The 27,355-nt window shown below is 47.1% G+C and overlaps 1 protein-coding gene across 2 annotated transcripts in view; it reads left to right on the forward strand.

The window, feature by feature from the left end:
• The window catches only part of PGGT1B (protein geranylgeranyltransferase type I subunit beta), a 605,666-nt gene extending 582,750 nt beyond the window's left edge, over nt 1-22,916 (forward strand). Inside the window, exon 9 of one of the 2 annotated variants that reach the window (XM_069625517.1) lies at nt 22,023-22,916. In XM_069625517.1, coding sequence (XP_069481618.1) covers nt 22,023-22,204 — 182 coding nt within the window. In that variant the 3' untranslated portion in view covers nt 22,205-22,916. The remainder of the gene's footprint in view (nt 1-22,022) is intronic. The other variant, XM_069625518.1, reaches the window with a different exon arrangement.
• Nucleotides 22,917-27,355: the final 4,439 nt, after the last annotated feature.

Here is a 27,355-nt window from a genome sequence, read left to right on the forward strand (position 1 = left end):
GTCAAATAGGGAGAAATGAGGGGAATGGGCTGATAACAGCCCATTGTTAGGAAATATTTCTTAATTGTGGGTAATTTTCCTTCCATGTGGCAACCCCTAAACTTTTTGCTGTTGTTTTCACCAGGATCTAGACTTTGCCAGAGAAGTGCAGCCTTCTGCCGCACTCCTCTGGGCTTTCGCTCCATTCTTACGGGGAAACTGAAATGCCCTTAAGACAGTCAGTCCCGGGGAACGTTGTTTTCCGTAGTTTCTTTATCATGTTGCAGCTTTCGTGCAAAATGACACAAGAGGGCACTGGAAGCTAAGTTACTGCTCTCTTGGGTCTCTATTCTTCTACAGGCCCTAGATACTCTTTTTGGATTGTAAATGATCGGTGCAAGTGAATCACGGACGGGACTGGTGGCAGCAATCGTTTCTTGTGTTTTCGAGCTCCTTTTGGCGTTTTAAGCGCGTTCCTCGCGCTTAGCCCAAAATGGTGGCCTGGCTCCCAAAATGGCCAGACCACAAGGCTCTTTGTCCTGTCCGCTGACCGGCTTGCCCCCTTCACCTTCCCCAGGTCGAGCCGATCCGGGGCCTTCCTTCTTTGGGCATGTACTTTCCCGCGAAACACAGATGCTTTTGCGGGCTTCTACAGGCCTTGTGTGTGCCTCCAGGATGTCGGCTGGGATGTCTGGTCCCAATACACCTCCTGGGTGCCAGAGAGTCTAGTGTGGAATGAATGCCTGGGACCACCGTGGTCCGTGATAGGTCCACATATGGTGTGAGTGTTTTGTGAGCAGATCTCCCATTGGGTCCTCTCCGTTTTGGCGCGAAGGGAACCGTGGATAAGAGGAGGCTGGAAATACCACTAGCATGTCGATCTCCGGAGTTCTCACGAACAAAGGGATACAGGAGCCAATTATCCTGCAACCACGAGGCTGAACCAAGGAATCGCTGGTGACCCGCTGAAGGACTGCTCCTCTGCACTGCTGTCGCTTTGTGAAACCCTTTCTACCTCGGATCGAACGAGAAGACCTGTACTGGTACTTCGACCATTGGAATAGTGGGAACAACTATTCTCGGCATCTTCACCATCTCCTGCACGTAAGCCTTCGGAAGTGTCTCTGGGCCATCCAGCAGACTGACCAGCCTACCCAGGAGTCTGGCTCTGTAACCGCCGTCAGGTTGTTTTGTATTTCGAGTCCTTGTCACTCTCACACGATTCGTACACTTGGCATTCCCAGGTCTGAAGTGAGTAGTGTACATTTGGCTGAGATACACACGGCCGCTCCGTTGCCCTGCTGTGACAACAAACTGTGCGGGTTCAATGCGTTTGGGACACCCTCAACTCAACTCTACTGCTGCGGAATCTACACGACGACGAGACGTCCCCTGCTCCTATCTGAACCTGCCAGCACTGAAACTGACGCGGAGAAGCCTGGGTCTGCCTGCATCGGGGACCGGTGAGTAGCAAAGCTAGGAGCTGGTCGCCCTCCTGCAGTAGCCTATAGCCTATCCTCTCTGTGTCAAACAGCACGCCTTTCCGTACTCGCGCTCTGCTTCTGCCCACAGTGGAGGCTGCACTTGAGTCGCAGAGCTCTGTTAATCTTCATTTGTTCACCGAACTGAAATGCCCGATTCCCTCGAAGAGACTCCCCTTTTTGCCCGTTGGCACCAGCGTGTGCAGGTACCTTTGAGCACAAGGCTCCACCCTTTGTAGGGTTTGGACTTCCTTTTAGTTAGGTGCCTCTGAAGATCGACTGGGTCTGATTATTATTCGCACTGCCTGTTTTCCTCCCCATCTAGGTGGTCTACACATTTCGTGTGTCTAACGCGTTAGACTCGTTTGTATTTGTATATATATTGTATTGGTTTGGTATGTGTTGGTTTACTTGAGTTTTATTGTGATTTCTCGCTACGGTCATTGTTGCAAAGGCCTTGGAATAAATGTGTCTATATATTTAAAATAACACCTGTTTGGAGTAATCTGTAAGTGTCCTTGCTGTGTGTGCTCATTGCGGGCTTTGTCACCCTCACCCCTCTTGAGACCTAGTCTTGACCGCCGCGATCGCTACCCTGATTGGTCTGGCTTGTCCAGAGGTTACCCTGTTCCAAGAAATTGGGCTGGCCTTCTGAACCTCTGCCCCTCCCGGACAGAGTTCAGAAATCCGTCTTAATAAATTGGTGTACAGCGGTGGGATACGACTGAAGGTATCCAGTGTTGCGCACGAGCAAAGACATTTCAAGTTATTCCTACCAGGACACGTAGTGAATTGTCGTCGTATAACTTTAAAAGGCTATAGTCCTATCTAACTGTATGGAAACAAATACCTTGTTAACTTTAAATGCTTCTAAATCCGAAACATTGAAAAAGATGTGTGCAGATAGAGGTGTTTCCTCTCAAGGCACCAAATTGGATATGATCCAAAGAATCGTGGCGTGGCAAGAAGCGCAGCTTGACGCTATAACTTCTGAGGACAGTGCGGAAGGAGGTGGGGCTGCTCTCACTGGTAGAACCGAGGGTTCTGCCGCTGCACTGGTCAACCGCGACCACGAGGACAGGGAGGATGTGATGTCTGTTTCCTCTGCGAGTATCGATGGGGAGGCCATGCTTGAATTCAAGCAGCAAGAGCTGCTGTTTAGGCAGAAGGAGCTTGAGTTCAATATGGCCAAACTACAGGAAGAGCTTGAGTTCAATAGGGTCAAGCTAAAAATCGAACAGGCAGAAAAACAGACAGGGATCACCAGTTGGAACTGGCCAAGCTTCAGGTTGCAAATGGATCCAAGGGTCCTGGACATGTGTCTGGGGCCTCCTCTCGTCCACGGTTTCCGAAAGATCTGCTCAGTGTGTACGAGGAAAGGAATGACATTATGGACTGGCTGAATATGTTTGAGTATGCATGTGAAGTTCAACAAGTTGACAATGCTGATAAGATTGCCTGGTTACTCAGCAGACTGCCCCATTCTGGCTCTAGTGCCATTATGGAAATGTCAAAGGCTGAGAGAGCAGATTTTGCAATGTTTAAGCAAACATCTTAAAGTTTGGAAAGACTCCTGCCCAATATTTAAAACGATTCCGAGAGTACAAGAAAAAAGAAGGTGGTACTTGGGTATCTCATGTAACCGAATCCTTAAAATACTTGACTGGCTGGGTCGAAGGTTATAAGGTTTCTACCTTTGAAGGCATGATAAATCTTGTCATGCTGGAACACATTTTTGCATCTTCTTCCCTGGAGCTTAAGCAGCATTTGGCCGATTCGAAGGAGAGAGATCCTAAGAAGCTGGCCATTGCAGCAGACTTATGGTTGTCACATCGAGTGTCCCATAAGGACAAAACTCATCCTGGTAAGCAGGAGGAAGGGAAAAAGTCCAAAGATACGGAGGGTGGAGAATCTGATCAATCTTCTTCTCAAAAGGGCCACAAAAAGAAAAATAAGGGTAAGACACAAGAGAACTCACGGGATAGTGGAGGCCAGCCTCCGAAACAGAACTCTGGTTACAATAAGCCTCCCTATGTAAACGGACCCAATGGATCTTGTTTTGCTTGTGGAGCAACTGACCACCTGAAGGGGGATCCCCGGGGTAAGGTTAAACCTTTGGGGGTCCACTCCGCTAATCTGGCCTTCTCCTCCTACGAGGAAGAAGAGATTACAGGAGCATCCTTCTCCTCCGACTCCTTCCCCAGCGGGATAGAAGCTGAGGTAGTTTTAGTTTCCCTGGGTTCCTGGCAGCCTAAAGTCGCAGAGGCTTATGCTAGGATTCCAGATAATACCAAGCACTACTTTAATGACAGTGTGCTGATCAATGGAGTAGATACTCCAGCTCTTAGGGATAGTGGGTGCAGTCGAACTGTAGTGGATTCTACCTTGGTAGACTCAGAGGAAGTTGCCAGAGCTACTCTGAAGCCCACTAAGTTGGCTGACGGCCCACCTCGCATGTTTCCAGTACTACCTGTAAATCTTACTTTAAATGGTACAGCAGTCGGGATTCCAGTGAGCATTCAGAGAAACGTCCCAGGAAAGGTCTTGTTAGGCAATGATCTCAGAGCTTTAGGGCTCGTAGGAGACACTGCCGACAGACCCTGCACACGGTCTCAAACACGGGCAGCATTGGCCAAGACCAATACGCTGCCCCCGCCGACGGGGAAACCCAAGGCAAAAGGAGTAAGAAAGTCAAGACGAGGGAAAGAGAACATTCCCCCGAGCTCGCCTACCACTGCGGTGGAGGAAGTTGGTCAATCGCCCGGGCCTGACGAGGAGGTGGCGATGCCTGAAGTATTTGACCCCAACGACCATCCGGAACTAAAAGACTTGTTAGTAGAAGGTGGTCCTGACAGGGAACAATTCAGTAAAGGCCAACGTGAGTGCCCATCTCTGGAAGGCCTAAGGAGACAGGCCTGCTCCCAGCTTGAGGGTGAACCTCCTGGGACGCACCGGATTTATTGGGAAGGTGGACTCCTGTATAGTGAGCCCACAGAGTCTACAGAAGGAGACCATAGGAGGTTGGTGGTTCCCCTTGCTGTAAGACCCTTCCTCCTGCAGCTGGTGCATGAAGTGCCCCTTGCTGGTCACCTGGGTATTAAGAGGACCAAGCAAAGGTTATCCATGCACTTCTACTGGCCCAAGATGGGGGTGCAAGTAGAAAGTCACTGCAGGAGTTGTGCTTCCTGCCAGTTATCTGGTAAGGTTGGCTCGACAATCCAAGCTCCATTGGTACCACTCCCAGTTGTGGGAGTACCATTCAAAAGGGTAGGGATCGACATCGTTGGTCCCCTTGACCTGCAAACATCCTCAGGCAATAGGTTTATCCTGGTGCTGGTCGACCATGCAACCAGATATCCTGAGGCCAGCCCATTGAAAACTGTAACTGCCAAGTCAGTTGCAAAAGCGTTACTTGGCATATTTACTAGGGTTGGCTTCCCTAAAGAAGTTGTGTCGGATCGTGGCAGCAACTTTATGTCGAAGTATATGCAGGCTATGTGGAAAGAATGTGGGGTCACATACAAGTTCTCTTCTGCCTACCACCCCCAGACCAATGGTCTGGTGGAACGTTTCAACAGAACGTTAAAAAGCATGATTGGGGCTCTGGAAGAACCTCAGAGAAGAAAATGGGATCTTCTTTTACAATGCTTACTGTTTGCCTACCGAGAGGTACCACAGGAGGGTGTTGGCTTCAGCCCCTTAGAACTTTTGTTCGGTCATCCTGTATGGGGACCCTTACCCATAGTCCAAGAGGGATGGGAGATGCCCACTCCCCCTGTTACTACCAACGTAGTAGATTATGTGCTGGGGCTCAGAAAACGGATGGTACTTCTGATGGGCTTGGCTATTGATAAATTGAAGGCAGGACAAGCGCTGGTGAAACATTGGTACGACCAGAAAGCTTCCCTCATCAATTTTACACCTGGTCAGCAAGTCCTGATCATGAATCCCATAAGGCCTCGAGCTTTACAGGACAAATGGTCAGGCCCTTTCACAGTGGTGGAGCCCCTGGGTGAGGTTAACTATTTAGTGGACCTTGGAAGGCCTGGACAGGCTCCAAAAGTGTTCCACGTAAATAGGCTGAAGGCTTTCGTCCCAAGAGTCGAAATCGCAGCACTGCTACTGGCTTCAGATGTTGAGGAAGAGGAGTCTGAACCTCTCCCCGACCTGTTCCAAAGCGGTCCTTCAGATAGCTCCTTTGAGGGTGTCCGAGTGGCCCCTCACCTGACTTCTAATCAGCAGGCTGAGGTGAAAAGTTTGCTTAGGCAGTTTTCCCCCCTGTTTTCACAGTCGCCTGGTTTGACACCCTGGTACAAACATAACATAGACACAGGAGACAGTGTACCTACCAAAAGTAGGGGATACAGGATGTCAGACAAAGTACGATCTTACATTAAGACTGAGGTCAACAAGATGTTAGACCTTGGGGTGATTGAACCCTCTAGTATTCCTTGGTCCAGCCCTGTGGTTTTGGTTCCAAAGGCAGGCACTTCTGAATTGAGGTTCTGAGTGGATTACAGGGCTCTGAATGCTGTCACCAAGACAGATGCACACCCCTTGCCTCGAACAGATGAGCTGGTGGATACTTTGGGTGCCTCCAAGTACCTCAGCACGTTTGACCTCACTGCTGGCTACTGGCAAATAGCTTTAGCAGAACATGCCAAGGAGAAGACAGCGTTTTCTACTCCAGACGGCCTCTACCAATTCAGGGTAATGCCGTTCGGGTTGAAAAATGCACCTGCCACTTTCCAGAGGCTTGTGACTCATGTGGTGAATGGGTTGGACGAATTCTGTCTTGCATATCTGGACGATATAGCAGTTTTCAGTGCCACCTGGGAAGACCATGTGAAACACCTCGGGATTGTGCTCCAGGCTCTTCAGAAAGCACACTTGACCATAAAGGCTAGTAAATGCCAGATTGGACAAGGCTCAGTGGTTTACCTTGGACATAAAGTAGGTGGAGGGAGGATACAGCCTCTTCCCAGTAAAGTACAAGCAGTACAAGACTGGCCTACCCCCACTACACAGACCCAAGTGAGAGCCTTCTTAGGACTCACGGGGTATTACCGCAACTTCGTGGCAGACTATGGCACCATAGCTGCCCCTCTGACTGCCCTCACCACTCCGAAGAAACCCAAGAAGGTAACTTGGACCGACAAGTGTGAGAAGGCCTTCAACGGCTTAAAAGAATCCTTGTGCCAGGCCCCTGTCCTCAGGGCCCCTGATTATCAAAGACCTTTTATTGTGCAGACGGACGCCTCTGACACTGGGATAGGAGCTGTACTATCGCAAGTAGATGAGAAGGGTAAGGAACACCCTATTGGTTTTGTTAGTCGCCAGCTTAAGGACAGAGAGCTCAGATGGTCCACAGTGGAGAAAGAATGTTTCTCTGTTGTGTGGGCCCTACGGAAGCTGAGGCCATACCTCTATGGGACCCACTTCGCTGTACAAACTGACCATAAGCCCTTAAAGTGGCTAATGAACATGAAGGGAGAGAATCCAAAGTTGCTTAGATGGTCCATAAGTCTACAAGGCTTCGACTTCACTATTGAGCATAGGCCAGGTGTCCAACATAGCAATGCTGATGGGTTGTCCAGAATGTTTAACCGACCTGAACAAGAGACTCATCCAGGGGTGGATTAGTCCCCCCTGTCCATAGTCTGGAAGGGGCGAGTGTTAGGAAAGATTTCTTAATTGTGGGTAATTTTCCTTCCATGTGGCAACCCCTAAACTTTTTGCTGTTTTCACCAGGATCTAGACTTTGCCAAAGAAGTGCAGCCTTCTGCCGCACTCCTCTGGGCTTTCGCTCCATTCTTACGGGGGAAACTGAAATGCCCTTAAGACAGTCAGTCCCGGGGAACGTTGTTTTCCGTAGTTTCTTTATCATGTTGCAGCTTTCGTGCAACATGACACAAGAGGGCACTGTAAGCTAAGTTACTGCTCTCTTGGGTCTCTAGTCTTCTACAGGCCCTAGATACTCTTTTTGGATTGTAAATGATCGGTGCAAGTGAATCACGGACGGGACTGGTAGCAGCGATCGTTTCTTGTGTTTTTGAGCTCCTTTTGGCGTTTTAAGCGCGTTCCTCGCGCTTAGCCCAAAATGGTGGCCTGGCTCCCAAAATGGCCAGACCACGAGGCTCTTTGTCCTGTCCGCTGACCGGCCTGCCCCCTTCACCTTCCCCAGGTCGAACCGACCCAGGGCCTTCCTTATTTGGGCATGTACTTTCCCGCGAAGCACAGATGCTTTCGCGGGCTTCTACAGGCCTTGTGTGTGCCTCCAGGATGTGGGCTGGGATGTCTGGTCCCAATACACATCCTGGGTGCCAGAGAGTCTAGTGTGGTATGAATGCCTGGGACCACCGTGGTCCGTGATAGGTCCACGTATGGTGTGAGTGTTTTGTGAGCAGATCTCCCATTGGGTCCTCTCCGTTTTGGCGCGAAGGGAACCGTGGATAAGAGGAGGCTGGAAACACCACTAGCATGTCGATCTTCTGAGTTCTCACGAACAAAGGGATACAGGAGCCAAGTATCCTGCAACCACGAGGCTGAACCAAGGAATCGCTGATGACCCGCTGAAGGACTGCTCCTTTGCACTGCTGTTGCTTTGTGAAACCCTTTCTACCTCGGATCGAACGAGAAGGCCTATACTGGTACTTCGACCCTTGGAATAGTGGGAACAACTATTCTCGGCATCTTCACCATCTCCTGCACGTAAGCCTTCGGAAGTGTCTCTGTGCCATCCAGCAGACTGACCAGCCTACCCAGGAGTCTGGCTCTGTAATCGCCGTCAGGTTGTGTTGTATTTCGAGTCCTTGTCACTCTCACACGATTCGTACACTTGGCATTCCCAGGTCTGAAGTGAGTAGTGTACATTTGGCTGAGATACACACTGCCGCTCCGTTGCCCTGCTGTGGCAACAAACTGTGCGGGTTCACTGTGTTTGGGACGCCCTCAACTCTGCTGCTGCGGAATCTACATGACGACGAGACGTACCCTGCTCCTATCTGAACCTGCCAGCACTGAAACTGACGCCGAGAAGCCTGGGTCTGCCTGCATCGGGGACCAGTGAGTAGCATAGCTAGGAACTGCAGTAGCCCATAGCCTATCCTCGCTGTGTCAAACAGCACGCCTTTCCGTACTCGCGCTCTGCTTCTGCGCACAGTGGAGGCTGCGCTTGAGTTGCGGAGCTCTGTTCATCTTCATTTGTTCACCGAACTGAACTGCCTGATTCCCTCGAAGAGACTCCCCTTTTTGCCCGTTAGCACCAGCGTGTGCAGGTACTTTTGAGCACAAGGCTCCACTCTTCGTAGGGTTTGGACTTCCTTTTAGTTAGGTGCCTCTGAAGACGGACTGGGTCTGATTATTATTCGCACTGCCTGTTTTCCTCCACATCTAGGTGGTCTACACGGTTCATAGTGATAATATCGAATTCACGAATCTCGAAAACCAAAATCTCGAATACAAAAGGCCGAAAAATAAAATATCGAATTTTTTTTTCAATGTGTTTTTTTTTAAAATGGGGGGTTCCCCCCCCAACCCCCCTTTTTTTTCATTTTTTTTTATTTTACCCCTTTTTTTTACTTACCTGACCCCAAAAACATATATAAATAAATAAATAAAAAATTCGATATTTTTTTTTTCGATATTTTTTTTTTCGGTCTTTTTGTATTCGATATTTTGTTTTCGAGATTTTGACTGACTACCGGTCTACACATTTTCTGCGTCTAACGCGTTAGACTCGTTTGTATTTGTATATATATTGTATTGGTTTGGTATGTGTTGGTTTACTTGAGTTTTATTGTGATTTCTCGCTACGGTCATTGTTGCAAAGGCCTTGCAATAAATGTGTCTATATTTTTAAAATAACACCTGTTTGGAGTAATCTGTAAGTGTCCTTGCTGTGTGTGCTCATTGCGGGCTTTCAGTCACCCTCACCCTTCTTGAGACCTAGTCTTGACCAACTCGATCACTATCCTGATTGGTCTAGCTTGTCCAGAGGTTACCCTGTTCCAAGAAATTGGGCTGGCCTTCTGAACCTCTGCCCCTCCCAGACAGAGTTCAGAAATCCATCTTAACACCCATGAAAATGGGAGAAGGGTTGGATTGGTCACTAACGGGAAAGTGGGGGGATACCATGTCTCACCCAAGAGTACTCCACTTCCTCTCCCCAATGACCCTCCAGCCAGGTGATCCTCCCTCGCTTCTCCGCCCTCAGGGTCGGGTTCCAATAGCAATGGCCTTTCCCTGGCCACCTGGGTAGAGGATCCAAGGGGTTTAGGAGTGAGAATACCCTGAGGTTTCTCACAGTAGCTACAAGCAAATTACAGAGGAGTACACCTAGGAGAAAATGACAGTTCTGGGAAACTTGTGAGCAAAGTAGATATTTTTGGCAGCAGACCTCGGGGCTAAGGTAGTTTGAGAAGGATGTGTCTACCTGATCGATGAGCAAGTAGTCTGTGCCCAGGGGTTGAAGCGCAGGGTGACATGGAAAACAGGCAAACTGTCATCCTCTTTGCCCCTTCTCTTTACCAACTACCCCTGCAAAAGACTGCCTATCCGCGCCACCACCATTGGTCTATTGTGGCCCTGCCCAGGGTACCAAAAACCTGCAAACCTACCTGGACTGCTAGTATAGGCAATGACTGCCAATTCCTACAATAGAACATATAATATTAATTTTCTAAAAACATTTTTACATTTCCCCCTTTGATTTTAACTTCAAGGTTTAGTTATATAAAAAAAAACAGACCATTTTCATAAATCTGTATACTATCACGCATCGCCTAAAACCAATTTAAAGTGTGATGTGTTAAAGTGACAAAGTGTGTAATGTAAACCACAATGAACAACTTTAAAAACGTTGCAACTGTTAGCTAGATCCTCTTCCGGGTCTGCATAACCATGTGACCAACATGTTTCCTTCTATACCACTTCCGAAAACTGTCTAGAACTTCTTCAGGGGCTGTAGAGCAACTAAACACTTGGAACTTTACAAACTGATTGCCTCACTTGTCTTACAAGTCAATTGATTTCTGTGCTACTGAGAGCCGTACAATCAAATGGCTTCTACAAGCATTGAAACCATTTGGTACTCCTATATCTATACATTGAGAGGGTCCTTATTACCCTTCTATAATTCTAACTACCAAGATTGTCTGCTTAGATTCAGTACTCTGCTTGGTTTAGGAGGCCCTCGCAGTGTAAGGTACGAGGCGCTTGAGCACCCATCATACAAGTGCAGTGGAAGCCCGCACCCAGGAGTGTCAAGTTCATGAATAGAATAAAGTCTGCGGCGGCAACAAGCACGTTGCTGGATGCCTTGCCAGAGTGCATGGCTGACTGCGAGGGCCTCCTAAACCAAGCAGAGTACTGAATCAAAGCAGGCTATCTTGGTAGTTAGTAGAATTATGGAAGGGTAATAAGGACCCTCTGAATGTATAGGTATAAGAGTACCAAATGCTTGTAGAAGCCATTACATTGTACGGCTCTCAGTAGCACAGACATCAATTGACTTGCCTTACAAGTGAGGCAAGCAGTTTGTAAAGTTCCACCCCAGCTTTTAGAATATGTTTAGTTGTTCTACAGCCCCTGAAGATGTTCTAGAGAGTTTTCGGAAGTGGTATAGAAGGAAACATGTTGGGCACGTGATGGTTATGCAGACCCATACGAGGATCTAACTTACAACTGCAAGTTTTGCACAGTTGTTCATTGTGGTTTACATTACACACGTTGTCACTTTAGCACAACACACTTTAAATAGATTTTAGGAGATGTGTGATAGTACACTGATTTTTATGAAAATTGTCTGGCTTTTCTGAAACTAAACCTTGAAGTTAAAATCAAAGGGGGAATGTAAACATGTTTTTAGAAATTGAATATTAAATGTTCTATAGTAATAATTAGTGGTCTTTGCATATACTAGTAGTGGAGGTAGGTTTGCAGGTTTTTGAAGTCTTGTGTACCAGGGGTAACCTACTTGCTGTTTGTAAACAAAGTCCCTGGAATATCCCATAGTTGTTGATCCTGCCTAGGGTACACCAGACACTTGCCTGTGGTTGAAAGGAAAAGGTGTGAGGATCATAGAAGTGGGAGTAGGATGTAAAGGATCAGACACACTGTGAAGGTGCACAGGGTATAAGGGTAAGGGTGTATGATTGTGGAAGTAGGGGTGTATTTGCTAACTGGTAGTGGATGAAATAACTGTTGATCAAGAAGTACAACTTGCTCTCGAGTTCCCCAAACATATGCAAAAACATCCCCCATCATTGTATGTAGCAGAGCACCTCTCACTGCACGATCTGGTCTGTAGAAATGGTCCAGCATTAGAATCAGACATTTTGGAAAGATTCTGTGTTTTTGATTTCTCAAAGGCTTCAATGGTGGCGAAAACAGGTCTGACCTTGCTGTTATGAAACTTTGAAATAGTTACCCCATTCTAACACTGAAGAATCCAGTCGTGAAAAAGACGTCCACGCATGTAGGTTGGCTTTAGGTAGATGGCACATTATGGGACAAGAGGTGACCTGGGGTATATCGCAGCAGTCTGGTAGCTGGATACTTGCATTCCAGCCTGATTGATCTATCTGGTACCAGTACTCTGGTCACCCAGTGCTCTGGCCTCTCATGTCAGCCAGTACAGTGTTGAGCAACAAGTCTTTTAGGGAGCCGAGGATCCTGGCAGCAGCTGTGCAGGCCTGAACATGGGGAAAGAGCATCAACTTAATGGCTCCTTCTGGTCTGAAGGAAGGACCTTGATAAGGTGCCAAAGTCCCTACCTTCTATCACTATTGGGAGCTCAGTACAGACTACGTTTCTAGTCAGTCTTGAATTCTATCAGATTAGGGAATCATACCCAATCCTTCGGGGCTGACTACTTCAAAGCTTTTTTTTTTCAAACAATTTTTATTAATTTTATTACAACAACCAACACAAACCAAACTTAGTGTTCATGTCAATATTAATACACATCGTCCGTCTTGTCCACTGTATTTCCCCCCTTCCCACCCTCCCCTCAAGCCTGCTGTCCTCCTTGTGCCATTTCGTCATCATGTGATAGGATTCCTGTATCGATTACTCCCGATGGGTCCTGGTCACTAACCTCGTCATTTGCGGGCCTAAATAATTCTGCAATTAGTACTTTCCAAGCCATTAAGGTTCCTGCTTCCTCCTCCCCCCCAACATTACTCGCCTCTTACCACACTGTTGTTTCCGCCTCTGTCCATTTTTGTAAATCCTTCCACCACGTTTCTATTCTTGGTCTGTGACATGCTTTCCATCTCATTGCAATTTTCCTCTTCGCTAGTACATACACCAGGTCTTTCAATTTGCTCACGTGCTTTAGCTTGTGTGGTCTAGGGAACCCTCCCAGTAAGCAAGCCCATGCTGTATCTTTCTCTACTTTGATCCCTTTATCTCCCAATCTGTGTGCTACTTCACCCCAAAAGCGTTCTATTCCTGGGCATGACCAAAACATGTGTACCATTCCAGCATTTTCTTCTTTGCATTTGGGGCATGCTTGTCGTCCTGCATTCTTAAATTTAGCTATCCTCTGTGGCATCATATACGCCCTATGGGTGATATATAACTGTATCTGCTGTAGCCTAGCATTCCTCGACACTTTTTTGTGATGCAGTTGAACACGCTCCCACATCACATCACTCATTGGGGTCCCCACTTCTTCCCAGTCTTGTCTAAGTTGTACCACTTCCCTTCCCACCTTGGTCATCACAAGCTCATATAGCCTTGATATTTTGTGGGCCCCCTCTGCTATGTCGTATATTGTGGTGGTATCAGGTTCAATCGATAATTTTTCTTCTGACCAAGTCTCTTTAATCCGCTGTACCACCCTATGATATGTAATATATTGTCCTGCGTGTAGCCCTGTTTCTTCCACCAACCCCTCAAAATCCCTTATATTCCCTTCTTGCCATATGTCTCCCAAAGTCGCTATCCCCACAGGCTCCCAATGCCTCCTGATCATTAATCTTAGTTGTGTTTCTTTTCCCGCCAAAGATACTAATGGCGCCTGCAGGGAGCGTGGGTAAGGGTCCTCCATCATTTTACAAGCTCTTCGCCATATCTCCCACCCAAGTACCATCATCCTCGGGCGCCCCTCCATGTCTACTTCGGGTAACCACATCATCTCTTTAAGGAAGAATGGGGCACAATCTTGTTGAAACAACCTGGTCTCCGTGATCGGCTCCTCAGAAAGCCATTTAGCTACGTACTGGAGTTGGCTTGCTATATAATAGATCTCATAATTTGGAAGTTTTATGCCTCCCTTCTCGTGTGAATTTTGTAGTTTCCAAAGGGTCATCCCGATCCTTGTCCCCTGCCAGAGGAATTCTCTGCATATACTGCTCAGCCTAGTAAAGAATTGCTTGGATATCAAGTATGGGATATTGGCAAAGTAATGTAACAGTCTTGGCAGGACTACCATTTTAAGCATTGCCCCTCTGCCCATCATCGCCAAGGGAAGTTTCATCCAAAATTTCATACTATTTTCTATGTGCCGTACAGCCTTCTCAGTATTGTGCCGATGTTCTGCTTCTACTGTATGATATATGTCTAACCCCAGGTATCAAAACGTGTTGACCTCCCATGGTATCTGGAGGATCGGTAATTGCTCCAGTGGGATCCCTCTACACCTCCCCAACGGAAACACGCAAGACTTTTTGGGGTTCACTGCTATACCTGAGAGCCCTGCAAATCGATCCAGCACTTCCAGGACATACTGTAGATTTTCTTCTGGATAGCACAGGTACAACAACATGTCATCAGCATATAAAGAAATTAAATGCAATTCCCCTTTAATGATTATGCCTATTCTGTCATATTGCTGCCTCAAATATATCGCTAGAAGCTCCAAGGCCAGGATGTACAACATGGGGGACCACGGACATCCCTGTCTGGTGCAATTTGGCCCATCTCAGATACCCCAGCCCCATTCCATAATTTGTTAATGCAGCAATCAGCCATGGCCATTTGACCGAGTCAAAGGCCTTTATTGCATTCAGCGACACAACTGCCATTTCATTTGTCTCTTCATTTGCATACTCAATGACTCGATGGAGTCGCCTAAGGTTGTTGGATATGTTTCTATTAGGGACATAACCATTTTGATCGGGTTGTATCAATTCAGTAATGACTCTCTTCATTCTGTTTGCCAAGACCGCCATCAATATTTTGCTGTCCTGGTTCAGCATCGACAGGGGTCTATAGGATCCGTACTCACCGCCAGGCTTATTGGGTTTGGGGAGCGGTATGATAATCGCTTCTCTCAGGGATTCTGGTAGCTTCCGACTTCATACGCTTCGTTAAGCATTTCCAAGAGTGGTGGGAGCACCTCATTTTTATACATATCAAATTTGCTGGAGGGTCTGTCCGCCCCCGGAGTTTTACAAGTGGGTTACTACCTCACCACTTCTTCCAATTCCTCTAGGGTGATTGGTGTATCTAGCTCCTCTCATTCTTCAGCACAAATCTGCGGCAATCCTATGTCCTCTAATATTTCGCTTATTGCATTAATGTCACATTCCTCCACGTCCTCACATAGGGCATGGTAATATTTTGCGAATTCTTGATTCACTTCCTCCTGACTATCTGCCATGCTTCCATTTTCTTTCACTATTGTTCTGATTACTGGTCTGGGAGTCTCGCTTTTGTATAACCATGCCAGAAATCTCCCTGGTTTATCTCCCTCCTGCATGCTGTCTCTCTATATATTTTTTATAGTTTAGATTGCACAGCCTTTCCCAATATCCCGCGCATTTCCGTTGTAACCTAAGTATCACTTGATTATCGCATTTGGTGCTACCTCCCCCTTTCACTGCCTTTTCCAGCTCCCTTTCTGCTTCTTGTAGTTCCGCTACGAACCCTCCTTGTAGCCCTTTGGACTTGGATATTGCTATCCCCCTCACCACTACTTTAAAGGCTTCCCAGAGAACACCCGCCGACTCCACGCTACCTGTATTGGTCTCAAAGTAGCTTATTATTTCCTCTCTCATATCTTCTCTAAAGATGCTGTCCTTGAGCGCTTCCGCTCTGAGACGCCATGTCGGTATTTTCGCTCTCGGGGATCGATACTGCCACGTCAATCTAAGCGGTGAATGGTCCGACAGGACCCTCGCCTTGTATTCTATCTATTATTAGCGCACACGTGACACACAGTCTAATCTAGTTGGTAGATTCTGGGTGGCTGAATAATGCGAATATTGTCGATCTTGCGGATAGTGTAATCTCATGTGTCCTCCAACCCAAAGTCTGTTATCAAGGACTGCAGTACCCTGGCTGCTGGGGTCAGTCTATCTATTTTAGAGTCTGATCTGTCTATCTTCGGGTCTATTACACAATTAAAATCTCCTCCCCAAATCACTGCCCCTCCTAGGCCTGCACTGAGTTTACTATATAGGGTTATGAAGTATGCTGCCGTATCCTGATTCGGGGCATAGGTGTTTATCACACATCTCCTTGTTTTCCACCAATCCCTTTAATATTACCATCCTTCCATCTACCTCCACTGTGGATTGCAATATCTGAAACGGTACATGCGGTGCCACCCAGGTGATGACCCCTCTAGCATACGCTGAATATGTTGCCCCCACTACAGTGCCTCTCCACTTCTTCCGTACCACCTCCAGTTTTTCTTGCGTCAGGTGTGTCTCTTGCAACAGGGCTATGTCTACTTTCTGCCGTCGCAAATACATCATAATCTTATTTCGTTTTAAATAGCTGTTGAGCCCTCTCACGTTCCAGGTGAATACTTTAAGGTCTTCCGTAGCATATCTGGGTCTTTCCCCTCCCTCCCAAGGTCCCCACCAGCTCTGTCCGGTCTCAAATCCTTTCTTTTATTGCGTAGGCTTGTTCCCCAATATAAACCTATCCCAACTACTTCAAAACTTTCCCTAACTTCAAACACCCAAACCTCCCGCCCTCCCACCTCCCTACCCTGCCCCAACAATACCATCCCCAACTGTTGCCCAGCTCCATCCCTGGATCTCAGGCACCCCCGCATCTAGCCCTTTCTGGCAATAGCCTGTACTTGCGGCTCCGCAGGGTGAACCGTCCTAATGGCTGTTCTACTACTACTTCCGGGGATAGGCTTTCAAGATCCTGTTGCTCCTATCTGCTTCAGATTCGCCGCGCTTAATGCTGCCTAGTTTACTTATACGTTATAAACACTATATTCCAGTCCAACAAATTAAACGGGTCCAGGCGTCCCATGTTATAGTTCCTCACCAGTCCACTGCATTACAGTCTATTCCAGATCTCCCTCCCCACCTTTCCATTATGCATGCTGTGTCCCCATCACTTATCGTGCTTCTCGCGGACTTGTTCTTGTTCCTGGTCCGAGCAACCCTGCATGTCTCCAACCACGACGTCGCATCCTCTGGGGTATCAAAAAAAACTCCCTACTTTTATGCAAGACTTTCAGCTTTGCAGGATACAAGAGCATATACTTGATCCCAGCTGTGTGTGTAGCCTCCTCTTGACGGCCACATAGCTGTAATGCTGTCTTTGCACCAGCATGGTATAATCTGGGTATGCTGTGATCGTAGCAGCTTCTCTTTTAATCGTTCCACCTTTACGAAAGTACTCCAGGATCCTCTCTCGGTCTTTGTAATTCAAGATCTTTGCTATTATTGCACGCGGGGGGGGGGCAGGTCGCGGTTTCCTCATCAAGGCCCTGTGCGCTCGCTCAACTGTAAATCCTTGTGAAAGCTGTTCGGCCCCTATCTCCTGCAGGATCATATTTTCCACATAGTCCGTTGGGTCCTGGCCGCCTTCTCATTCCAGCAGGCCGACCCCACGTATATTGTTCCGTCTCGCTCTCCCCTCCGCCTCCTCAGCTCAGCTCTCGAGATTAGCCACTTGTTGCTTTAGTATATGTACCTCCTTTGCATTGCTCGCACTGGTTTCTGTGTTATTTTTCACCGCATTCTCCAGACCACTCGTTTCAAGTAGCGATCGAACATCCTGTCACAGCAGATTGACTTCTATTCCTACAGCATCTATTTTGGTTTCTAGGGCCGTTCTTAAGTCTGCCATCGCTGTCCCCCATGAGGCCCTCAGCTCCGAAATGGCTGCCAGGACCAAGCAGTCCTCCTTTACTGGGGTGCCCTCCTCAGACGCTGCTCCTGCGCCTTGTGCCGGAGAGGTAGGGGTCTGCTGCATCTTGGCAAAGGCCTCCATTGTGGGTTGTTTGCTCTTAGCTTTGGCCCCTCTTGCCAACATTGCGCAACTCTGTCAGTACACCACGTTCCAGCTGCTCTGTAGCACACAAGTTTAATTTCCAAGATCTCCCTTGGCGTCAAAGGGGTGGTTGATGCTTAAAGGCGTTGTCTCTGTGGGGTGCAGAAGACGTTAGTCTATACTGTGCCGTGCACCGGATGGGTTGTGTTCCCCACGTTTTTCAGCCGTTGTGGTATCTTCTGGTATGCCCTCACTGGTTCCTATCAGGGCCCCTTAACGCCTGTGTGTTCCATGATGCATGGGCCTCTTTGGCACGCTCCTCCTGCCCCTCTTACTTCGTGATCCAGGCGCCGCGGGGTGTGTAGACTGTGCAGGCCTCTTGCTTCCACTATCTTGCGTGATGGTTATGACTTATTCTCATGTCATTCGTGTGTTACACCATGTAGTTTGCACCTGATGCTCCTGCTTCCCAGGGCTATTTGCTTGTGAGACTTGCAAGTGCCTGTGGTGCGTTAATGGTACAGTTCGCCTTCCCACGTCCTCATGCGTGGGGTTATTTCCGTCCTGTTTTATGATGAGGCTACTGCTGGCAGCTGCTTCCCAGCTTATGGTTCCTTTCCGCCACCTGCACGCTTTATATTTGCGCTGTCCCACGGGGGGGGTCTCGGAGCGTCCGATTACTTCCAATCGGCCTGTTGTGCTCCTGAACATGGAGCGTTTGCACACCTGTTCGAACATCGGGCTTATTTCACGAACCTGCCCGTTCCCATCCGCGGCTGTCTCGCGCGCTGGTCCTTGGTTGCTCCGTGCTTCTGTGCCCCCGCTCCTCACCGCGAGGGAGGGAGTCCTCTTGTCTTCCGCACGGCAGATTGCCTTGGCAGGGCGCCTGGTCTCTGCACCACCGGGCCCACAGCTTCTCCAGAACCCCGGTGCTGCTAGTTTCTAGACGCTCGCATCCACCGCAGGGCCACGCGTTCCTCCTTACACTTCGGGGCACCTCGATCAGCTGTCCTCGAGCCGCCACCGGGCTGCCAGTCAATGGGCAGTGGCACCCGCTCGGCCCTTATCGATGCTGTCGAGGAGCCCTTTGTTCTATCTCGCCGCCATTTTGCTGTTTGTTGCACCGTGCCGGCTCTGGATACAAAGTCACGCAGCTCCTGCTACTTTGTTTCCTGCAGTCGGCCGATCTGCTCACTCTATGCCTGGACTGCTCACACGCTTGTCAATGTGTTTTAAAGTTGGAATATGCCGCTGAAACTCACGCCTTGCTCCGGAACAATTCGTCGGATCCTGGAGCTCTCAGGTAGTGCAGCCTATTCCATGGCTGCTTGGCCACGCCCCCTACTTCAAACCTTTGTGTGCAAACATGCAAGATGTAGATTTAGTCTATTAAATCACTTGCCAGATCTGCTGTTTTCAACCTCTGCCCCAGGATTCTACAGACAGCAGTGGCCAAATGACTCAAATGAAAGCAAAGTGTATCCGTTGAGTGGCTAAAACGGCTACCAAAGGATATGTTGCATCCTTACTTGAGCCAATGCCTAAGAGCTGCATGAGCTGTGGTGGGGCCATCGCTCGCACAGTGGCCAGAGCTGCAGTTTTTCCCCTGCACTTTTCCCCCTCCCCCTCCTCTGCACTTGCGCGATTTCAATGTCACCAACCTAGTAAGATCGTTGTCCCAGTCTTCCCTCCGTTACCCCTCCCTTGCCTCTTTGCGCCTTGAAACACTCGTGTATAGGCGCGTTATAAATGCCATATCATATCATGCAACCATCCAAATCCCTTGTCATTGTTAGGCCTGACGGATCCTGGGGTACGAGCTTGTCTCGCCCTTCTTCCAGCTTTGCCATGTTGTCTGCATTGGTTCCAGTACACTGATCAGGGGATTATCCGGGTGAGTCACGGAAAAAGTGCAATTCCATCCGGTATCATTCGCAATAGCCCAATGAACTTTCTTGATAACATTTGTGGCAGATGGTATTTTAACACAAACGCATAACAAAACAACAAAACTGCAGGACCAATACAGATGCAAAGAACCCGTATTTAAAAGCATTGTGGGGCAAAATATATGCAAACCTCCCTAATTTGCATATGGATTGCACCAACAGAAGGTACTTCACATAAAATGAAATTGCAAGGAGCATCATCAGTCTTTGATACTTGGAGGCACCATGGTAATGACTTAAGAATAAGTTGCCATAAGTAAACCAAGTGGCAAATAACGTTGTGGTTCAAAATACCTAAATTGCACTATTATATATGGAGCAACTCTATAGTCAGTAGGCTTTTTTAAAATAATAGCATGATATATTAACGTAAGCTATGACGTGAATCACTTAAGGAGCTGCAAATAAGACAGTGCGATTAAATGATTTGCCCAGGATCAGACACTTGGGTTAAATGGTGAAACCGGGATGTGAATAATTTAAGCAGCTAAGCACATCTTCCCAGGTTTTAGTTGATATAGATATTTATTAAGGTTTTGCTTAGCATTCCATGTGCTTAAATAATACGTTATTTAGTGCATTGCCTTGGAAGCAACCCACATTACATAATAAAGTAGCCTTTCATAATAAATGAACTTTACACTATATACATCGTCATAGAACTATGTTGAGCAATAGGAGTATGACTTTAGCTTTATTCTCTCCATCCTGCAAGTTAAATCACAATAGCATCATGTAGATTAATCTAATCCTAACCAATCCCCCTTCGGTTTTAAAGCCATAGTAATTAATTATGCACCCTTCTCACTTCTGATCACCCCCTATTAACAGTGGTGCCTTATGACTCCCATTGTAACGTGCCCGGTACTTTGGAGAGCCACTCTGCGGAGCTCCACAGGACATTTGCCCTGGCAGAGGGACACCGCTCCTGTTGGGCAACCTCATTGACTAGGAAGGTGCCGAACGGAGAAGATGTCCTATCAGGAGAGTGAGGGTGCTGAGCAATGTCCCAGTCTGGCTATGAGCCACTGGGGTGCAAGCTCTCCCCCCATACCGCTGATGTCAACTGGGGTGCAAGCTCCCCCCCCCCCATACCGCTGATGTAGTCAGATGGCAGTGATAGTGTCCCCTGCCTATACTCCTTCACACTCGCTCAGAAGGGCTATGGCTCGGAGTGCTTCAGCAGGAGCCATCTTGGTTTCTCCATCGCTATCCCAAGGGGTACTCTTTATCCTGCTTTTCCCTCAGCTCCCCCAGGTCACTTCCAAAGGACGAGTGATCTATAGTTGCTCCTCATGTTTTTTCCACCCACTGCTGCACCAAGAATACTGACTCTGCCATAACCAGTCTTCTTCCAGCCAGGGCCAACTGAAGATATGTTCCATATCAACATGTTTGCAGGCTACAGCAAGGGAAAACAGTCCGAGGCAGAGCCGGCCTTAGGGGGTTGGGGGGGGGGGGCGAGCCGGGCGACCGCCCCCACCCCACCAGCTCGGGGGAGTCTTTCAAGGGATCACCCCGAGCTGGCGGCAGGCAGCATTTTGCTGTTGAAAGTGCCCGCCACCACGGGTGCCTTTTACAGCAAAAAGGCACCATTGGCCCACCCCCACCACGCCAGCTCAGGCGAGTCTTTAAAAGGCTCCTCCGAGCTGGCGTGGTGGCAGAAGGCGTGGCAGGCGTCTCATTGTCATTGAATGAACCCGCGGCGGCGGGCACATTCAATGACAATGGGGCGCTAACGCGCTCTATTCACACCATTGCCTAAGGGGGAGTGGGGGAACAAAAAAGTGGCCCCTCCTGCCCCCGCCCCCTGCTGCCCTTAAGGCCGGCCCTGGTCCGAGGTGGTAACCAAGGGGTTTTTAAATTACAGTGGAGTCAAATCAATGTAGGGAGGGCAGATTGTCAGTTGGCAGGCAGCCAACAGGGAGGTGAAAAACAAAATGTCCGCTGAATCACTCTTTGCCGAAACAATACAAACAATAGTAAAATGACAACAAGGTGAAAAGAGCGTTGCTGAATAGTGAAAATCCCACGGCCTGCAAAGGCAGCCTTAAACGTTTACGCAGTAAAGATACATTTAATGTTCTAAAGTAAATGTTTTATGTTGTAGTGTCCTAAAACGGTGAACATGTGGCAGCTGCTCGCCCCCGCTCCCAGACTGGAGGGCGGGGGGGGGGCTAGGGCTGGTGGGGCAGGGGGGGGGTAGCAGTTCAGTGGAAAGGGGCAGTTTAATGGAAAAGTGTAAAGGCCATGCCGCCGTCCCTGCCACATTTCTTCTAGTAGGGTGTGTCTGTGTGAGAGTGATCCTAATCTTCATATTACAAAATTGTATTGTAAAGTGTACCAGTATGTTTTTCTTTTTTGGACTGCTCCATTTACTTTGTTAATTTTTTTTAAAAAAAAAATGTTAATATTCTTTCAGATGCCTTGCACGCGTACTTTGGGATCTGTGGTCTATCTTTAATGGGGGAACCCGACATCCGCAAAGTTCACCCTGCACTGAATGTAAGCTTGAGAACCGCCAAACGCCTCCGGGAGCTCCACCAGATCTGGAACAGCAAGAACTATACACCATTTTCCGAAAATGCGCCTATCTCCACATGACGGATCTAGGTGGAGGGTTTGTGATGTAGCATATGTGTAGCTTGAGGGTAGAAGCCATGTATTAACCAAATGTGCTCTTTAACCTTCCTGGAGCCCCGCGATCAAACGCTCTCGTGGACCACCTTCAAACAGTTACTCTGCGGGGGAATTGGACATCTTTGAATTCTGTCAAAAGAGGGCCATTAAAGGCCTAACGAAGTTTTTCTTTTTTGGCAAATCTCATGCTTGGTTTGTTCTTTACTTGAACAGGGTTTTGTTTCCTCTGGAAAGCACTGGGTTGAAAACTGTGATTGTGTTGGCAACTCGGATGAAAACAGAAAGAATTGGTGAAAGAGCCCGCCAAAATGTTTACATGTCGTGCAGCATTTTTCGCCTTGCAGGGAATGCTGGGTGGACGCTGTTCCTGACCTAACATGCGTAGTAATTCCCGCCGCTCTTCACAAATGTAAATAGGGGGCTGGTGGTTCAACACAGACGAGAAGAAGGAAAGTTCCGGGGTGGGGGTCCTTTACAGTATCAAGCTCTTGAAATAAACGAACATGAAGGATTTAGTGTACTAACCAGCGCTTCCTGAGCTCATATCGTCACTATTAAATGGCATTGGATGTGTTGGTTGCCTTTCTGAGAACCGAAGTATTGTGTTGAGAATTTAGAAGTCCAAAATGGAACATTCACCAAATTAAACATTTAAAAAATTCCGTAAACCGCTAAATTGACTCATTGGCAATATTTAGAGTACTCTTCTGCAAGCGAACACAACACAGAATGTCGAAAGGCACCTTTCTGTTTGGAGCTTGTATAAATAGTGGAGTAGTAGTGTGGATGGATGGAGCGAGCACTGCTTGTATATCCACTGCACTGTCTTATTTACGAAGTGAAATCCTGCAGCCTCTTAAGCTATGGTGGTATTTTTCATCATCCCACTAAACCCTGTTTGCATTGCTTTAATGGTTGGGCCTAACGACAAAATTAATGCTAATAACGTTAATTTCTGTGAATAGGAGCCTGCCTGAAGGTGACCATTATGTAACAAATAACCGAAGACCTTTGCTGTCCATCTTGGCAACCCAAAAAATATTTTTGTATAATCATGCATTGTTTTAAGATTAGCACAAGTGGGAAAAGAACAATCTTAAGTAAGGCTGCTTCTGTTGTGTATAGTATGTTTAGCAGCCACCCTACGCTTTCCGATCATGCGTGATTTCCATGTAATGCCCCACCCTCCCTGCGCCTGCAGAAAAGTGTCTCACTATTGCTGACATAAAATAGGTTTTCAAGTTGTAATAATGCACTGTTATTTGCCCCGTTGTACTTACCGTTTGTGGCATAACTCATTCACTGGCTCCGGATGATTAAAAAAAAAACTCAACCCAGAATGTTTGCCACAAATCACCCTCTGCTATGAATGCCAAACATCATGCTCTCCCTAGACACGATTAGTGCGTTGACGGGGGCGCTTTTCAGCATATCATTTGAGAAGAATGCCTTTTCAGAGGAACCATGTGATATGCATATATTTAATCAACACGTTGAATCCCAATCCAGGGAGACATTGGCAAATGGCAACGTAAGGTTGGTAGTGCGAGAATACGAGCGATCCTTTGAGAAGTCGATGTCTGGCTCTAGAGTTTTTCCTCTGTGTTCAGGCGGATCATCTCCATTCATCAGAAACGTGCCCTTGGTAGACAATCAAAGCAGGCTGGTAATGTACACATGTGACTGGAGATACTTAGAAAAGTGGCTTCCAAGAACGTAACCGATATACCTCAATCTCTCAATCAGTTTAAAACCCAGCTTCTATGTAATTTTTAAAACAGCATTTCAGATGGAGATCTGCAGACTGTCTTGATTAAAATATGAATTTCTAATAATTGTGAAACATTCTGACCTCTACACTTCTGAATAATGAGTTGGACTGCTATGGTACTCTAATGGCATTATAATGAGGTGTTGATGTTTTTTATTTTGCCTTCACTTTATAGTTGTTGGAAAATTAGGAAGTGTGATGGAAATTGTTCCGGTCATAGTTCATTTCAAAGTGCACCCATTTAACAGAAAATGTGTGTGTATTAAGAATTTAAAATGGTAAATGTTGGACTGAGCGAGCACGCTGATTAAAACTGTACCAGTGCCTAGGCGCCACTTCAGCCCTCCCTCTGAGCTCCCTGGTACTCCCCATTCTGTACTTTACAATAGCATTAACTTGTTTTGAGCTTCATTATGCAACAAGCTACAAGTTACTTGCCTGTAATTCTTGTTTTCCAGCATGGGTCTTGCATGGATTCACATGCTCATGAATATTACCGGTCATTTTGGGATTCCTCAGTAATAGAAAGCAGTTTAGCTTTAAGCTAAGAACTGTATGTCGCTTATATAGCTTATTGCTGTTACTTTGGGTCATACTGCCCAGCTAATGGCATCTGTCCTAAGCTCCACCCTGGTGGCCATCTTCAGATTTGGTCATGCACGTGAAGTGGCAGTAGGAACCAAGAAGAGCCAAGAGGGGAAGGAGGGAGTGTTTGCATTTGAATCAATGTAAGACCCATGCTGGAGAACAAGAGTTACAGGTAAGTAACTTGTACCTTCTCCAGCACAGGGTCTTACATGGATTCACAAGTTCATGAATACAATTACACAGCAGTACACTTACACAACCACGGGAGGCTGAACAGAAGCAATACACTCCACCCTGGAACAGACTCACCTCATGCAACAGGTTGCGAAGCACCGCTTGTCCGACACAAGACTCCTCTCTGGAATCCCTGTCCACGTAGCCGCCCTGCAGATATCCAGCAGGGGAACAACCGAGAGGATTGCTGTCGGGTTTGCGATGGCTCTGGTGGAGTGCGCTCTCCACAGGCCTGGCATGCCTAACCTTCTAAGATGGTCGATGACGGTCTTGCCACATTTTAGAGGAGAGGGACTTCTGATGGTGATCTTTCACAAAGATGTTCTTCAGGCCTCATCTCGAAAAGGCCCCAACGAGGCTCTTCTTCGATGACTTGGGCCTACGTGTAGTAGGCCCAAGTCAACGGCTACACAAGATTCTGAGATCCGATGAAAACGGGCTTGCTACTGGCAAGGCAGCGCAGACTGATGGAAAGATTTTCTTTTTTAAAGTAGTCAAAATTCAATGACATTAGATGAGCGAAACTGACTCCTGATATGAAAATGTGCTGTAAAATTCTGAAGATGGCCACCAGGGGTGAAGTTTAGGAGGACAGATGTAATTGGCTGGGGTTGCATGACCCAAAGTGACAGCAATAGGCTAAATAAGCGATGTGCAGTTTTTAGCTTAAAGCTAAACTGCTTTATATTACTGAGGATTCCCAGCATGACGACGAGGAATATTCATGAGCATATGAATCCATGTAAGACCCCATGCTGGAGAAGCACAGGAGCTGAATCACACTCAAATAGCGGGGAAAGGCTGTTGTGACTGTTCTGCATTGTTGCACGTTTTTGGCTGACATTGTTTTGTTCAATGTGTATTAAGTATGACAACACTGTCCACTAGGAATAATTGTCAAGAAAATATGTTCATTCTCCCTTGCTCTGTACAGTAGAGAGGTTACCAGACATTTCATCGAAAAAAATTGCTCGACTGGACAAATGGTCGAACCAATTTCGTCGAAAACCAAATGGTGGTTTTTTAATTTTTTTTTATTTTTACCCTTTTTTTTTGGGCGGGGGGTCCCCCCCCAACCCCCTTTTTTTTTCTTAAAAAGCCTCTTTTCTCCCTAAACTACAACCTTAAAAATAAATATAGAAATAAAAAAAAAATCGACCATTTGGTTTTCGACCAAATGTCCTGTCGACCAATTGTTGTCGATGAAATGTCCGGACACCCAGTAGAGATAGTGTGTAAATGAGTGTGCCTCTAACCCCAATCTAAGTGTTTTCCTGACCTAGACCGGTCACCAGTCCTGTCAGAGCTCCCATATTCACATGCCCTGGGATCAGTATAACTTCTAGAGAGTGAGTTAATGAACCGTAAAGTGATTCACTTTGATTTAGAGAACCTCTTTAGTTAATCGGACAACATGAAGGGGAAGAACACAAACCATGGAGATTGACTGGGCAGGGAAAGGAAATATTTGATAAACTAGCATTTGGCTTAACTGGTATTAGCTTGGTTTCTAACCCTAATTCCAGCCTTTTATTTGTGAATTCTGCCTGTGGCAAATGGCCATATTTAGACACAGTTCAATATTGACCTTTTATCCAATGTAGTCTATGAATGAAAGATTTAACACTGAAGAATCCTCATAACCTCAGAAAGCCTGCTGCTTTCATCAGTAACTTCGTCGTCTTGTAGCAGTGGACTTTCGACTGAAGCAAGGTGAGGCATGTTCCCTCCACGTTTATCAAATGTTTGTGATCAGGTTTGCAAGATTTTTCATGTTATGGTGCTGCTTGGGTATTTGGTGGAATGTTCATTGGTAAGGTGGCATCACATAGAGCGTACTGAAATGCCATGGCTTACCCTGGAGTTCAAATAACCTGGAGCTGGAAAAAATTGAGGAGATGACCTATCTGTCTAACATACTTGGTGGGAGATATCTGAGCTTTTTACAGCATATATTGTGACCTGTATTTGTTTTTTATGCTTAAAGCACTGAGTAGCTTTGAAGAAGCAACCAGTTGCTGAGCCTCTTTAATTTTGAATGTATTTACCTGCATTTAGTGCATTTTAGAGTGAAATACTCCAATGAGGTGGTTTCAATTAGTCATATTGTAATTGAAGCAGTTTCATTATACAGACGCCCCTAGTGATCAACCCTTCCTTCCCTCTGGCTGTTTCCTCATCCGAATGGCCATTACCGGTCCATTCCAAGCCTGCTATCCTCTGCCCCATTCTCAAGTCGGAAATTCAAACCAGATCCATCCAATGTACCTAGGTCTTATCAGCACTGTAAACCATTAGGCCATCCTACTGATCCTCCCACTATAGGCCTAACAACTCTCATAAACGTGCTAAACCTTGCAGCTAGTAGCCTGGCCATTCCCGGATCTCCCTCCTTTCAGAAATAATGTGTGCTGGGTTACAATGACCTAAAACAATCTCTGTGCACATTACTCAAACTAGAGGGCAAATTCAAGCACTTTCTTGCACCGACTTTAACTGGGTAAACAACCCTCTTTTTATCC

Source organism: Ambystoma mexicanum, chromosome 6p (assembly GCF_040938575.1).
Source record: "Ambystoma mexicanum isolate Mex_15411 chromosome 6p, UKY_AmexF1_1, whole genome shotgun sequence".
NCBI lineage: Eukaryota > Metazoa > Chordata > Amphibia > Caudata > Ambystomatidae > Ambystoma > Ambystoma mexicanum.